This window comes from Podarcis tiliguerta, assembly GCF_965153285.1.
Source record: "Podarcis tiliguerta genome assembly, chromosome: 18".
NCBI classification, from domain to species: Eukaryota; Metazoa; Chordata; class Lepidosauria; order Squamata; family Lacertidae; genus Podarcis; species Podarcis tiliguerta.
The window spans coordinates 2,625,604-2,641,772 of NC_139551.1; the positions used below are offsets into that span (position 1 = coordinate 2,625,604).

At 47.9% G+C, this 16,169-nt stretch overlaps 2 protein-coding genes across 2 annotated transcripts in view; both read right to left on the bottom strand.

Annotated features, from left to right (window-relative positions):
• The window catches only part of YJEFN3 (YjeF N-terminal domain containing 3), a gene marked incomplete at its 3' end in the record, with an annotated part of 119,755 nt that overhangs the window by 67,758 nt on the left and 35,828 nt on the right, over positions 1 to 16,169 (bottom strand). The window lies entirely within an intron of this gene.
• ABCA7 (ATP binding cassette subfamily A member 7) overlaps positions 1 to 16,169 on the bottom strand; it is a 72,188-nt gene that overhangs the window by 43,599 nt on the left and 12,420 nt on the right. The window contains exons 8-17 of the mRNA XM_083421318.1: positions 14,914 to 15,148; positions 13,014 to 13,153; positions 10,915 to 11,031; positions 8,690 to 8,869; positions 7,979 to 8,193; positions 6,911 to 7,096; positions 4,746 to 4,968; positions 3,569 to 3,790; positions 1,788 to 1,992; positions 270 to 389 (exon numbers count right to left, since the gene is read on the bottom strand). Coding sequence (XP_083277444.1) covers positions 270 to 389; positions 1,788 to 1,992; positions 3,569 to 3,790; positions 4,746 to 4,968; positions 6,911 to 7,096; positions 7,979 to 8,193; positions 8,690 to 8,869; positions 10,915 to 11,031; positions 13,014 to 13,153; positions 14,914 to 15,148 — 1,843 coding nt within the window. The remainder of the gene's footprint in view (positions 1 to 269; positions 390 to 1,787; positions 1,993 to 3,568; positions 3,791 to 4,745; positions 4,969 to 6,910; positions 7,097 to 7,978; positions 8,194 to 8,689; positions 8,870 to 10,914; positions 11,032 to 13,013; positions 13,154 to 14,913; positions 15,149 to 16,169) is intronic.

Consider the following 16,169-nt stretch of genomic DNA (forward strand, 5'->3'; position numbering starts at 1 on the left):
AAAGTTTGGGGTGGCATGTTAAGAGTATATATACTGGTCTCAAAGGACACAGCATTTTTCCGATTCAAGGCACCAGACAGCATTTGCTTCCCTGCCATCCGAGACCACGAAGACAAGAGGCTAAAAGGGCTTTAAAGTTTTGTTCCATTGTTTACTCAGCTACAACAAAGCATTGAGAGATACGGTTGCCACACAGACTGGGGGAGGCTGCCCTCGAAAGGAGAAAATAGGCAAAGGGGCCACGCCAAAAAAGGCCCTGCAGGCTTTACCTTCGGCCGAGTTGAGAGAATTTGTAGGTATGGGGCATGGGGCGCCATCAGCCAAGGCCTCTCCGAACCAGTAACTCTTCTGGAATGGAAAATTCCATGGCTTGGGGATCCCATATTGGCCTGGAACACAAGCAGGCGACAAAAAATCAGGGTTGCCATATTTAGAAGAGCGAAAAAACGAGGACACGACTTCTGCTTTTAACTACAGATCGCCTCTCATTCTAAATACCCCTCCTCTATGTAGGCTTTAGAAGCTGTGACCCATTGCTAGAAGCAATGTTCTTAACTTTCTTTTTTTCTTTCTTTTGAAGGAATGGGTTTCTGTGCAGTCAGTTTGAAACTGACCCAAAATCCGCATTTTTCGTTCTCCAAGGGAGCATTTCTAAAATGCGTTAACTTGAGCTGTTGAGCAAATGCATAACAGGAACCCAGCTGTATAAACAAAGCGCTCTCCTTTATCAGTCCGTGACGGCAATCTATGGCCTTGACTGTTCCAGTGGAGCAGGGATGGCACGTCTGGGTCTTATCTTACATCCTGACCACACTCTCACGCACAGACCTAGTCCGGGAACAGCGCCAGGAGAGTTGGTGACCTTCTTACCCCAAGATAAGAGTGCCGGAACAGGAATACCCTTATATGGTCAAGAGTACAGGAAGAGGAACACCCTTTTACGGTTAAAAGTACCGGAGCAGGAACATCTGTGATGTCAACCTTCGTGTATAAGCTGACGTGGCTGGATTCCTGGGGAAGGGGGAGAGGGTGCCTGGAGGATATATATACTGCATGAATTTTCTCATTTCTTTGGACTTGCTGTGGACTGACCACGCAAGTGCCTTCTGCTATCCGGAGAGTAGAAATAAAGGAACTCTTTCTCTGAACCAGCCCTCGGTGTCATTTGACTCCTTCTTCCCTGTTCTGGGAGCAATGCTCTGTTAGGATATTTCCGTTCCACCTTAAAAGGGAGCAGGATGTTTGTGTCACAGCCTGAGCATTTCCTGTTTCACAGGATGTTTATGTTGTGTCTTTGCTTTCGTCTGTCTCTCTGCCGGAACTCTGAAGCAGGCAGTCATGTTTTCTTTGTTCTGATCAACGCAGAAATAAACTTGTAAATAATGCTCTCCTGACTGCATCTTCCGCTGTGTGCATTATCTGCTGATAGAGTGTGCATCGGTTCTGGAATGTGGCAAGCTATTTCTAGAGCTCGTGTCGCTAATTGCTGATACTGCGTGTCTACGGGAGATCAATGGACGTCCGGAGACGACGTGGAGTCGAGATGGACTTTGTCTCCCTGGCAGTATCCCAACACGCTCACCCTACCATCGCTAAAGTCTAATAAGGCTACACTTTATACCTTTCAAATTTGTACAGAAATTTTAATCCTGAAAAGGAGGGGAACAGAGGACGTATGGCAACCCTACGTGATCGGCCTGCAAAAACTACACCATGGAGGTCGCGGTTACAGCGCTGACTGGGATGAAATTCTCGCTGCCTTGAGAGAACGGAGGTGTGTCGCTTACCTGGGAATACGCCTTCGATGTACCAGGTGGCCAGTCCGTACAGGACGGCGTCCAGGAGCAGCAACCCGCCCGACGTGGCTAAGGTGTACCGGTCGCCTTCCACGGGGCTCGCGTTCAAGTTGTGCCACTGGATGCCCAAGCCCTGCTCCTCGTAGAGGGAGAAATATTCGCAGCCGAAACCAAAGGCGACAGGGGACAAGAGGCTCTGTCGTGAGGGAGAGACGGGGCGGGGAGAGGATGCTTAAAAAGCTGGACTGGTGCCCAGTGCGAATCACGCTGATCTACTGGAATGAATAATAATAATAACAATAATACTAATAATACAGTGGTACCACGGGTTACATACGCTTCAGTTTACAGACTCCGCTAACCCAGAAATAATGCTTCAGGTTAAGAACTTTGCTTCAGGATAAGAACAGAAATCGTGCTGCGGTGGAGTGGCAGCAGCAGGAGGCCCCATTAGCTAAAGTGGTGCTTCAGGTTAAGAACAGTTTCAGGTTAAGTACGGACCTCCGGAACGAATTATGTACTTAACCTGAGGTACCACTGTAATTGGGATCAGAGTAAAACAGCAACTCTCCACATACGCAAGCTCCAGTAGTGTGGTACCTTTGTGCTCCAACTTATTTTATTTTATTTGTTCTTTATCTTATATTTTGGAAATGTACATCCAGTTTTTTTCCTTTAATTTTTGTTGGGGGTCCCCAAGAGAGCGGGGCCCTAAGCTGTAGCTTGTTTAGCTTATACAGGGGTACCTCAGGTTACATACGCTTCAGGTTACAGACTCCACTAACCCAGAAATAGTACCTCGGGTTAAAAACTTTGCTTCAGGATGAGAACAGAAATCACGCGGCAGCAGCAGGAGGCCCCTTTAGCTAAAGTGGTGCTTCAGGTTAAGAACAGTTTCAGGTTAAGTACGGACCTCCGGAATGAATTAAGTACTTAACCCGTGGTACCACTGTAGTAATTTGTTTTTTATACCCTGCTCATCTGGCTGGGTTTCCCCAGCCACCCTGGGTGGCTTCCAGCAAAATATTAAAATACATTAATTTGACTGACACATGTCTGTTAATTTCCGGGGACAGGGTCTAACCCTGGGTTTTAGGATGTCGGAGAAGCAAGGCTAGAACATATGGTTGTATCCAATGTTGTTTAGGATAATGACATTTAAAAAATAGGGAGACGCCACATCATTTAAACAACAAGAGGGCATCTTAAAAAACAGTGATATCACCTTGCCAACAAAGGTCCGTATAGTTCAAGCTCTGGTTTTCCCAGTAGGGATGTACGGAAGTGAGAGCTGGACCATAAAGAAGGCTGATCGCTGAAGAATGGATGCTTTTGAATTCTGGTGCTGGAGGAGACTCTTGAGAGTCCCATGGACTGCAAGAAGATCCAACCTCTCCATTCTGAAGGAAATCAGCCCTGAGTGCTCACTGGAAGGACAGATCCTGAAGCTGAGGCTCCAAGACTTTGGCCACCTCCTGAGAAGAGAAGACTCCCTGGAAAAGACCCTGATGTTGGGAAAGATGGAGGGCACAAGGAGAAGGGGACGATGGAGGACAAGATGGTGGGACAGTGTTCTCGAAGCGGCCAGCATGAGTTTGACCAAACTGCGGGAGGCAGTGGAAGACAGGAGGGCCTGGCGTGCTCTGGTCCAGGGGGTCACGAAGAGGCGGACACGACTGAATGACTCAACAACAACAGGGATGGTTTTGGAACGAAGGAAAGCGAGGTTTTTTTTGGAGAGGGTGGAACAGACAGGGAAGAGATCCTCTCACCACAAAGATCCGCAAGGGGAAGGTGATCCGCTCTCGCCAAGCCACACAGAGGACGTAGGGCAGGTAGAACGAAAAGTAGATGATTCCGCCGCAAGCCGAGGCCAGGTTGGCTCTGGAGAAGAAGGTGCTGATGAGGAAACACTGGGAAATGGTCGCCACGGCAAAAGTGGCCAGGAAGAGGAAGACCACGGCGGGGTCGCTGTAGGGAAGGATGTCTCCCACCTAGAACAGAGAAAGGAAAACCTGTCAAAAATGGCTAACATTTGCTCGAATGCTAATGGTTTAGCTGTGAACAGAAAAGGACTCTGTTTTTTTTGGGGGGGGGGTTAATCAATTTGACATGAGCCAACAGTGTGACGCGGCAGCTAAAAAAGCCAATGCAATTCTGGGCTGCATCAATAGGAGTATAGCATCTAGATCAAGGGAAGTAATAGTGCCACTGTATTCTGCTCTGGTCAGACCTCACCTGGAGTCCTGTGTCCAGTTCTGGGCACCACAGTTCAAGAAGGACACTGACAAACTGGAACGTGTCCAGAGGAGGGCAACCAAAATGGTCAAAGGCCTGGAAACGATGCCTTATGAGGAACGGCTAAGGGAGCTGGGCATGTTTAGCCTGGAGAAGAGGAGGTTAAGGGGTGATATGATAGCCATGTTCAAATATATAAAAGGATGTCACCTAGAGGAGGGAGAAAGGTTGTTTTCTGCTGCTCCAGAGAAGCGGACATGGAGCAATGGATCCAAACTACAAGAAAGAAGATTCCACCTAAACATTAGGAAGAACTTCGTGACAGTAAGAGCTGTTCGACAGTGGAATTTGCTGCCAAGGAGTGTGGTGGAGTCTCCTTCTTTGGAGGTCTTTAAGCAGAGGCTTGACAACCATATGTCAGGAGTGCTCTGATGGTGTTTCCTGCTTGGCAGGGGGTTGGACTCGATGGCCCTTGTGGTCTCTTCCAACTCTATGATTCTATTTTATGAGGGAATAAGGTGAAATTACCAGAATAGTTATTATAGAGGCCTTAGCGAGCCTGAGCAAACGCTGCCGTTGCAAACTTAAAATAAAGGGGTGTATATTACTCTGCTGAAATTGGGTAGCTTGTTAGCACAAGTTGGACAAGGATATAATCAGACAATATATCCTCTCCTGCATCCCTGAACATTCCCACAGGAAGAATCTCACCTTGAGAATGAGGACTAGCAAGGCGGCACTGGCCAGGAAAGGGATGAAACTGCTAAGAAACCAACTGAACCACAGGGTACCGCTGCTCAGCCCCATGATCTTCATCGTCTCCTTCAAACGGGCTTCTTTCTCGTGGACCACCCCCTTGATGATCATCGCGACCGAGTAGATCCACGCCAACGTCATGAACAGCGGCAGCGAGCGGTTGAGGACGCGCAGGAATCTGGCAAAAAGCAGGTTGGGAGGGGAATCCACGTCAATCAGTGGAGCGACAGAAGCAGTCCTGAGCTGTTTAATGATCTTATTATCTAAAGGCTGAATGAATGAATGGTTTTTGCAGTGGACGTCCCAGGAACTCACTGGGACCTGGCTGCAACTTACACGAATTTATTTGTGCCGGCCAGCAGCCGTAGCAATAAAACAACAACAGGATATACGAAGAATAGAAATAAAAAGTCAATTGCATAAAATACATTTTAGGGTTTGGAATCAATAGTCAATTAGTGGACCTTATTCTGATTGCCCCAGCGAAAAACCTTGCCACCTTTGCTGTCACCTGCTCGTCTTGGTCTGCCAAGGGAAAGGGCACTGGGGCAGTGGCTGGGCGACCCGGAATGGACGATAAAAGAGGGGTGATAATCTCATTCCTCAAGTCTTTATCAAGAGGGCAAGCCAGAAGGGCATGTGCCACCGATTTGGGACAGCCGTCTCCACAGGGACGTTTTTCGTGTGGGATCTGTTGGAATCCCCACAAGGGCAAGACATTCAATCTTGTGAGAGTCAAAGCGCGTCTATATTTTGGAATTGCTGCATTATGCAGAGAGGGTGCCAGAGAGTCAGAATGGGAAGGTGGAAAATAGTCATACCATGGGCAAAATTTCCTTATTGTGGCCAAGCTGTTCTGACACTTGAGATCATTTAAAGGTAAAGGGACCCCTGACCAGTCGTGGCCGACTCTAGGGTTGCGGTGCTCATCTCGCTTTACTGGTCGAGGGAGCCGGCGTCCAGCTTCTGGGTCATGTGGCCAGCAGGACTAAGCCGCTTCTGGCAAGCCAGAGCAGCGCACGAAAACGCCGTTTACCTTCCCGCCGGAGCGGGACCTATTTATCTACTTGCACTTTGACGTGCTTTCAAACTGCTAGGTTGGCAGGAGCAGGGACTGAGCAACGGGAGCTCACCCCGTCATTGCGGGGATTCGAACCGCCGACCTTCTGATCAGCAAGCCCTTGGCTCTGTGGTTTAACCCACTCGCCACCCACGTCCCACTTGATATCATTTAGATGCTGACAAATTAGACTGTTTGCTTTACTAAAACCCAAAGTGAGTAGCAGTTGTGGTGACAAAGCACAAGAGTGAAGCTTCCGATAGACCATTTTAGACCAGGCGCTTTGGGGATCTTGCAGTGCTTTTGGGATATTAGACCGGGGGGATTTGAGTTTAGGCAAAGCCAAGAGTTCAATGTCCTGGGCCAGATCCATCATTCTGCCGAGGGAAGATTAGCCTCTAGGCGCAATGATGCGTTTGGGACACAGGGCGGGACAGAGAAAATTTGCCTGAAGAACTTTGACTGGACAGCTTCTGTAGCTCCAAGGTGAGTGCCTGTCCAGATCTGTGCCCCATATAATTGTTAGGATATTTCCGTTCCACCTTAAAAGGGAGCAGGATGTTTGTGTCACAGCCTGCGTATTTCCTGTTCACAGGATGTTTCTGTTGTGTCTTTGCTTTCGTCTCTCTCTCTCTCTGTGCCGGAACACTGAAGCAGGCAGTCATGTTTTTCTTTGTTCTGATCAACGCAGAAATAAACTTGTAAATAATGCTCTCCTGACTGCATCTTCTGCTGTGTGCATTATCTGCTGATAGAGCGTGCATCGGCTCTGGAATGTGGCAAGCTATTTCTGGAGCTTGTGTCGCTAATTGCTGATACTGCGTGTCTGCGGGAGATCGATGGACGTCCGGAGACGATGTGGAGTCATGATGGACTTTGTCTCCCTGGCAGTATCCCAACAACAGGTTATGGGCCCAGCACGCTTCCGCTGCGCTGGGGGGTCTAGCTTGGAACACTTTGAGGACTGATGGTATATGTTTACCATCTTTTGTGTGGAAAAAGCGTGTCTTGCAATTTTGGTGCATTGGGACACCTCTTCTTTTGCACATTTCTGACTTACATGTCGTCGACGTAGCAGGGATAAGGCATCTGTTGAATGTAGATCCCCACGCGGCCCTGCGGAGACGGCTCCTCGCCTTGGACCCGAACCACGGCCTGCTCCACGAGGTCTTGCACGTAGGCAAAGCCGCCCCAGACGTATCGCAGGTCGTCAAAGGGGTCAGCCGCCGGCCCCGGGTCCCAAAACCTGGTTAACGTTCACAGGAAGAGGGAAAGGGTTGAGAGTCCCTTTGAGCAATCCTGAGTGCACAATCCGTTTTTGTTTGTTTTGTGGTCAGGAGAACCTTTTATTCCATTTCTTAGCTGCTCTTCAAAAGATTCTCCCCCCCCCCAAAAAAAAAAAACCCCACACACAATCGTTTCTATTAAATCTCGAAAAATATTCCAGAACATTATCCAATTAAACAAACTGCAAACCCTAAACTTTCTTATTGACTAGGGCTTAGTCCGTCAGAAATAGCGTCCGGGCGGAATTTCCTGAAATTGGCAAAAATGTCTCGGAAAACATTTGGCAAACAATGCTGGAAGCGCTGGGTTTTTGTGTGAATTTCCTTAATAGCTCAACAACTTCGGGGGGGGGGGGTGATTTTGCATAAAAGGAAAAAAAAAATAGCTCAACTTTGGCCAAAAAAAGGAAAAGAAAGCTCAACAGCTTTGCCAAGACAAGCTCAAGAACTTTTGTGTCCGGATTTTCACTTTAAGAAATATGGCAACCCAATTATTGACTTACCATTTCCCAATGTTTGTTTACTCCATTTTATTAGTGTATCGCCATTGAAACCCCAGTATCGTGGGTTCTTTCATCAACCCACAGCTTATAATGCCACGCGCTTCAAATGCACGCTCGTCTGAGGTTTCTCTTTCCTCCTCCCCCCGCAATCCGCTTTCCTCTCGTGCCGTGCCTTTTCAGGCTGCAACCCTAAGGGGCGGGATCCTTTGCTCCCTCCTAAACAAGAGGAAGGAAAGCGCACGTGCGATATTTACGCCCAGAAGGCGGGGTTGGACTAGATGACCCGCGGATCCCTTTCCACGAATCTTTCTCAAACTGGGTGGGACAGCGGCGGCTCACCTGTCCTTGATCTTGTTGGTGCGGGTGACGTCATCTATGTCCATTCGGATTTTGAAGCGGACGTGCGGAGGGAGGACCCGGCCGAAATCGCTCTGGTTGTCCGGCGGCAGGAAGACCACCCCGGCCCAGAACTGGCGGTCCTCCAGTAGCCTCATGGCCTGCAGAACCAGCTGGTCCTCCGAGTCCACCGCCTCAATTTTGTTCAGGGAAATGCACTAGGAGAGAAATGTTCCCGTTGTCATGGGGTGGATCAGAGGCGAGGGCAGTTGCTCCTTAGGCAGAAGGTTACAAGTTCGATTCCTGACACCTTCAGGTTTGTATTTACCGTATTTTTTGCTCTATAAGACTCACTTTTTCCCTCCTAAAAAGCAAGGGGAAATGTGTGTGCGTCTTATGGAGCGAATGCAGGCTGCGCAGCTATCCCAGAAGCCAGAACAGCAAGAGGGATTGCTGCTTTCGCTGCGCAGCGATCCCTCTTGCTGTTCTGGCTTCTGAGATTCAGAATATTATTTTTCTTGTTTTCCTCCTCCCAGAACTAGGTGAGTCTTGTGGTCTGGTGCGTGTTATAGAGCGAAAAATATGGTAGTTAATCCCGGCCCAATCCCTCCGGGTAAGAACCCCCTGCCCAAAACCCTGCAGAGCTGCTACCAGTCCGGGCGGGCAGTGCTGAGCTCGCTGGGCAGGCAGCCTCTCCTGCGAGGGGCAACGCACCTCAATAAACTGGGACAAGGTGCCGATCGCAGCGTCCACTTCGTCGTAGGCCTGGCGCCAAGTGTAGGCTCGGCCGTCCGTCTCCGGCGACAGGAAGTCTCTCAAGGCCGACATGTTCCAAAACATTCCTTCCAGCTGCTGCTCCAGGAACTGGGCCACGCCGGGGGTCTCCAGCAGGTTCTGCGAGGGATAATAATAATAATAATAATAATAATAATAATTTATTTATACCCTGACCATCTGGGTGGGTTTCCCGAGCCACTCTGGGCGGCTTCCAACAGAATATTAAAATACAAGAATCTATTAAACGTTAAAAGCTTCCCTAAACCAAGGCATCCATTGTGAGGGAAAGGGACATGGGTGGCACTGTGGTCTAAACCTCTGAGCCTCTTGGGCTTGCCGATCGGAAGGTCGGCGGTTCGAATCCCCGCAAGGACGGGGTGAGCTCCCGTGGCTCGGTCCCTGCTCCTGCCCACCTAGCAGTTCGAAAGCACGCCAGCGCAAGTAGATAAATAGGTACCACTCTGGTGGGAAGGTAAACGGCGTTTCCATGCACTCTGGTTTCCGTCATGCGCCAGAAGCGGTTTAGTCCTGCTGGCAACGTGACCCGGAAAGCTGTCTGCGGACAAACACCGGCTCCCTCGGCCTGAAGGCGAGATGAGCGCCGCAGCCCCATAGTCGCCTTTGACTGGACTTAACCGTCCAGGGGTCCTTTACCTTTTTACCAATTGTGGGGAGAGATGGCGAAGGGGATTTTCCGGGGGCAGGCTTGCGCCCGAGAAAATGCCTCTCCGGACACGGAATTGCAGAGCTGGAAGCAAAAGCTTGATCCAATCCATCAAAATCCCATTTAGAACGGATAAATCTTGTTTCTCGCCCCAAGCCTTATATCCCAGCTGACCGGCAGGGAGTATTGCCGGTCATAACCAGAGCTGGTGAGGCTCATTCAACGGCAATGAGGAAACGGAGCCTTTTTAGTGTCGTCAGCCCAGCCCTGTGGAACTGCCTGCCACTGGAAATTCAGGATGTGCTTCCTGCGCCAAACAGAAATCATGTGGCGGCGGCGGCAGCGGGAGGCCTCATTAGCTAAAGTGGTACCTCAGGTTAAGAACAGACCTCCAGAACGAATTATCAATCAATCAATCAATCTTTATTACGGTCCAGAGACCCAACAAATGCTTACAAAGCAATGCACAATTCATACAGCCTACCTCCAGGTTAAACAAGCATTTTGTTCAGAATATAGGGATTATTTGTTCTTGCAACCACCGATAAAAACTTTGCCACTGCTAATGTTCTAGCGTTTGTCTGGTCTTCCAGTAGGAACCTGACATAGTGAGCCTCTGATTTTCCCGGGAAAAGGACCAGCAAGCGTAGTATCAGTTCAGCCCTGGCTTGCTCATATTTTGCACAATGCAACAAAATATGTTTTATGGAGTCGATGTCTTGAGCACACGAGCCAAGTCTGTCCTGGTAGGGAACTCCTCTCAACCTGCCATCCAGCACTGCAGAAGGACAGACGTTTAGTCTGGCTTTGGTGAAAAGCCTTCGATAGTTTGGTACTGTCAGGTTTTTAATGTAAGGTGTTAACTTAAAGACATGCCCATATTGTACTCCTACTGCCAGCGGAGTACAGACTGCGTGTGATCGAGATCGCAAGTCACTGTGTGCATTATCCCATAATCTTTGCTCTAACGTCCTTAGGGAGCCTTCATAACCCAAGTAATACAGTAGGTAATTATTATTATTATTACTATTTATTTATACCCCGCCTATCTGGTTTCCCCAGCTACTTTGGGCGGCTGCCAACAGAATACTAAAAACACGATAAAACACCAAACATTAAAAGCTTCCCTGAACAGGGCTGCCTTCAGATGTCTTCCAAAAGTCAGATGGTTGTTTATTTCCTTGACATCTGACGGGAGGGCGTTCCACAGGGCAGGCGCCACCACCGAGAAGGCCCTCTGCCTGCTTCCCTGTAACTTCACTTCTCGCAGGGAGGGAACCGCCAGATGGCCCTCTGTGCTGGACCTCAGTGTCCGGGCAGAACGATGGGGGTGGAGATGCAACAAAATATGTTTTATGGAATCGATGTCTTGAGCACATGAGCCAAGTCAGTCCTGGTAGGGAACTCCGAGGTACCACTGTAAATATTTTAATTGATAAATACCTCCTCCCAGCACAGACCCTTCCTCCGTTCCCGGTTTCAAGTTCAAGAGACAAACCTGAACAGCTCTCACTTCCGGACTCGAGTTCATGAACGTGTAGAGTTGAGGTCCCAAATCTTCCCACGCCCCCCTCACTTCACGCAAGACGGCCAAGTTCTGAAAAGTCCGGTTGACCTGGAAAACAGGCTCCCTTGAATTAGAACGGCGAAAACTCCCCCAAAAATGTTATTTTCTTTTCTTTTCTTTTTTTAAACTCTTTTTATTAATTTTGTATGCCAAACAACAAACAAAGAAAAAGAAAATTAATTAAGACACACCAATAAAGAAACAAAAAACAAAAAACATCAACCAAAGCATGAACATGTAAACAAACCAAAAGACAAACATAAATTAATACAAATAATAATTGACTTCCCTCCATCTCGGTTTTGGGTTATATAAAATAGTAATTCTATTCTGCAGTCTTCATTTTGTATCATCTAAACATCGCAAGGATTATATTAAACCTACTGTGATTTTTATATCTCTAGAATTTGATTCCATGTATGTTATAAATTTACTCCAGTCGTCAATAACAATAATGTTATTTTCAAAACAGCCCTGCGAGGTAAGCTAGACTGAGAGACTGCTCTGTGAGGTTTATAATGCATGTTTTCCCCTGCCTTCTGGAGATTTTTCTCTCTGATAGTCTGCCTACTGCAGCCTCCCTGGGTGCCCAGATTTCTCTCAAAAAGCCATTGACTTCCATAGCTGGGCTCTCTTGTAAACTGGGAAGACTGGGGAGTTGCCTATTGGTACCACTGATACATGTCAATTATTAACTTTTTAATATGAAGTGTTTTTATTTTCATATAATCAGATTATGGTGCCTCCGATTGGACTTTGTTTTGGTTGAAAGTCAAAAATTGGGGGGGCGTCTTGTACCCCGATAGAAAACGCAGGGGGGCCGACCTCCCCATTAAAAGCTCGGCAACTATTGGAGATCTAACCCCCCCCCCCAACAAGCTCAGTAAGTGACGTTGTAGTGCTTTAAATGAACGAGTGGGAATGTAGCTTTGGGGTCACAGGGGTTGCAATGGCATGGGGATATTTGCTCCCCTGGAAAGGGGAAAGTTTCCCCAAAATCCCGGTACCAGCAGACGAGAAGTCTAGAGAGACAGATCTCTCCCCCAAAAGGCAACCTGATATCCCAAACATAATAATAATAATAATAATAATAATAATAATAATAATAATAATAATAATTTATACCCCACCTATCTGGCTGGGTTTCCCCAGCCACTATCGGCGGCTTCCAATGAAAGATTAAAAGCACATTAAAACATCGGTCAGTAAAAACTTCCCTAAACAGGGCTACCTTCAGATGTCTTCTAAAAATCAGGTAGTTGTTTATCTCCTTGACATTTGACGGGAGGGCGCTCCACAGGGCGGGCGCCACCACCGAGAAGGCCCTCTGCCTGGTTCCCTGCAACCTCGCTTCTTGGAGGGAGGGAACCGCCAGAAGACCCTCGGGAGATGGACCCAGGTGTCCGGGCTGGACGATGGGGGTGAAGACGCTCCTTCAGGGATACTGGGCCATTTAGGGCTTTCAAGGTCAACACCAACACTTTGAATTGTGCTCAGAAACGCCCTGGGAGCCAATGTAGGTCTTTCAGGATGGGTGTTATATGGTCTCAGGGGCCGCTCCCAGTCCCCAGTCTGGCTGCCGCATTCTGGATTAGCTGCAGTTTCTGGGTCACCTTCAAAGGTAGCCCCACAGAGAGCGCATGGCAATAGTCCAAGCAGGAGATAACCAGAGCATGTATCACTCTGGCAAGACAGTCTGCAGACAGTGAGGGCCTCATCCTGCGTACCAGATGGAGCTGCCCTGGACACAGAACTGACCTGCACCTCCATGGACAGCTGTGAGTCCAGAATGACTCCCAGGCTGCTCACCTGGTCCGTCGGTGGCACAGTGACCCCATTCAGGACCAGGGAGTCCTCCACACCTGCCTGCCTCCTGTCCCCCAGAAACAGTCCTTCTGTCTTGTCAGGACTCAACCTCAATCTGTTATCCGCCATCCATCCTCCAACTGCCTCCAGACACTCACACAGGACCTACACCGCCTTCACTGGTTCCGATTTGAAAGAGAGGTAAGAGTTGGGTATTATCGTACCTCCGCCATGACCTTCTGCGTGGCTGGTGTTGGAGGGGCGTACAAGATCTTCCCGACGAAAAGGGGCTTGATCCCCCTCCACAAGATCCGAGAGAACGGGTTACTCTCCAAAGTCCGGATCAAATCTTTGCAGAAGGGACCTGCGGAAAAAGCAATCTGTAACCGTCAGGGGAAAGGCAACCGGGAACTTTCACATCTTCCCCAAATCTGAGCAACTCCATCATTTGTAGGCGCTGAATCCAAACGATCTGATTCTCAGGACTCAGCCAAACTGCTGCAAATGCAACGCTTTAAGTGCATTTTAAGTGCATTATACGAAGGAGAGAAAAAGCACTGAGTTCATACATTTCATTAATTTTACAATCATTTTTTACATTTCCAAGTTTGACTTCCTCCGCCCTCTTGCTCCGGTTCCTTAAAAAAAATTCGTTCCAGGGGCCACTAGGTGGCGCGTTGGAAGATGACTGACAATAACATCTCTCTGACCCATACGAGGTATTAAGGGGCTGCTATGGGAAGTAGGCAGCCTTCCCCCCCCCAAGGGTATGGGGGGGTCTGCCCTGCCAGCGGTGTTTACAATGCACCCCCTGATTCGAGAGATGGGGGTGCGGAACACTTGGCACAAGCCCTCGGTGGAGTCAGATCTTCCCGACGCCGATTCCAATCAGCACGTGCTGGTTGCTTCAGCTTGGAATTATAATTGGAACTAATTGGAGAATAATAGATTTGGAAGGCTGAGGCACATATATCAAGTGAAACTCGACGATAAAGACTGCTGACTAATGGATCTCTGCGACCGGGAGTGACGGATGGATAAGTAAATCTTTTGCTGAACTATCACTAAGAGAATGTATGGCTGGAATGAAGGGGGGGTGGAGGGAAAAACCTTTCCGATTTCCCTTGCATGATGTGATAATAATACCCTCCACCCCAGGAAGAATCAAGATCGTCACGTTCTAACAATTCATAAACAGAACTTTAAGATTTGTGTGGGAGGAAATATAATACAACAAGAGAAGATCAAACGGTGAGAAGGAGGAATTTCTATGACGCAGTTAAAAAGAAATGGCGTCTCGCCAAGACAGGCCGGTCGGAGAAGAAGACGAGGGGGAGGAGTATCAGAAGGAATGCTGGAATGCAAGTTTGACCTGACAGAGCCCCCTAATTAATTTATTTGATTTACCGGGCCAGCCTGAGGAATAATAATGGACAGACCGAAGATTATGGAAGTATCTAACAGAGGCTGTTCCTGAATAATATGAGTTTGGAAGACTACAAAACCCACACAGTGACACCAAATCTTTCAATCTGTTTGTGAAAATTATCAGAGATCGCAAAGAAAGGAATAAATGATAACAACAAGAAGAGAAAGAAGGTAATAAACGTCTATCCGAATCGAACTGGATGGAACTGTCGAACAAAAGCAGCAAATAAGTGATGTCTGGAGTCATCTGGAATTTGGAATCGTGCGGAGCTTGATATATGGGTACCCCCAAAAAATTTAAAATTTGGCTGTATAATCTGGAATTAATGTGATTTGAACAATGTGATATGATTGGCCTGTTAATAAAAATTATTTAAAAAAAAAAATTCGTTCCTTGCAACTCTACAATTCTACAAAATGGGGGAAATTAGGTTAAAGGTGTGTGAAAGAAAGTAATAGAAGTGGAAAGAAATTGCAACTGAGTAGATTGGAAGTCTAACACAAAGGGGGGGTGATGGGAAAAGAAATTATCTGTGGGATTGAGTGTAGGCATGTTTGAACATTTTTAAGGACTGTATGAAATGTATGTTTGTATGCTTGTATATTCGCAATATGTGTGTATTAATGCTGCATTATTTTAACAAAAGAAACTTTTCAAAAAAAAATCAAATAAAAAGACAAGTGTGTGTCACTCACTTGTGCCATTGTCCAAAGCGATCTTTTGCTCCGATTCGTTGCGACCGAGGAAGGACTTGACGTCGTTGTCCTCGTACCAATTCAAGGAGGGAACCTTGAGGCCTCCCCCTTCGGGGTGGCCGCAGACCAGGCGGGAGAAGACTTCGAAGGTTTGTCGGGCGGAAGACACCGGGTCCTGGCCAGAGAGAATCCAGAGAGCCTCGCGGAACTCCACAAAGCTGGTTGCGGCGGAGATCTGGGTCGCAGGGAGGTGATGTGGGTAAGAACGATGTGAATGTATAATGGAAAAATAAATAAAAATTATATATATATACAGTACGTTTCCGAGCACAATTCAAAGTGTTGGTGCTGACCTTCAAAGCCCTAAACGGCTTTGGTCCAGTATACCCAAAGGAGCATCTCCACCCCCATCGTTCTACCCGGACACTGAGGTCCAGCGCCGAGAGCCTTCTGGCGTTTCCCTCACTGGGAGAAGCCAAGTTACAGGGAACCAGGCAGAGGGCCTTCTCGGTGGTGGCGCCCGCCCTGTGGAATGCCCTCCCACCAGATGTCAAAGAGAAGAACAACTACCAGACTTTTAGAAGACATCTGAAGGCAGCCCTGTTTAGGGGAGCTTTTAATGTTTGGTGTATCACAGTATTTTAATATTCTTTTGGAAGCCGCCCAGAGTGGCTGGGGAAACCCAGCCAGATGGGCGGGGTATAAATAAGAAATTATTATTATTATTATTATATACAGTGGTACCTCGGGTTACAGACGCTTTGAAGGGGGAAGGAATAGGTTTCTGTGCAGTCAGTCTGAAACGGGACCCAAAATCCACATTTTTCCTCCTCCAAGGGAACGTTTCTAAAATGCATTAACTTGAGCTTTTGAGTCAATGTATAAACAGAAAGACGGCTGTATAAACAAGTGCTCAAAGCCCTCTCCTTTGTCAGTCTGTGACGGCAATGGATGGCCTTGCCAGTTCCGTGGAGCAGGGATGGCACGTCTGGGTCTTATCTTACATCCTGACCACACTGACGCACAGACCTTGTCAGGTCTGACAAGAGACCCGGGAACGGCGCCAGGAGTGTTCTCAGAGTTGGTGACCTCCTGCCCCAAGATAAGAGTATAGGAACAGGAACAACCTTTTATGGTCAAGAGTACCAGAACAGGAATATCTGTTTATGGTCATGGATGTCAACTTACGTGTATAAGCTGACGTGGCTGGATTCCTGGGGAAGGGGGGGGAGGGTGCCTGGAGGATATATATACTG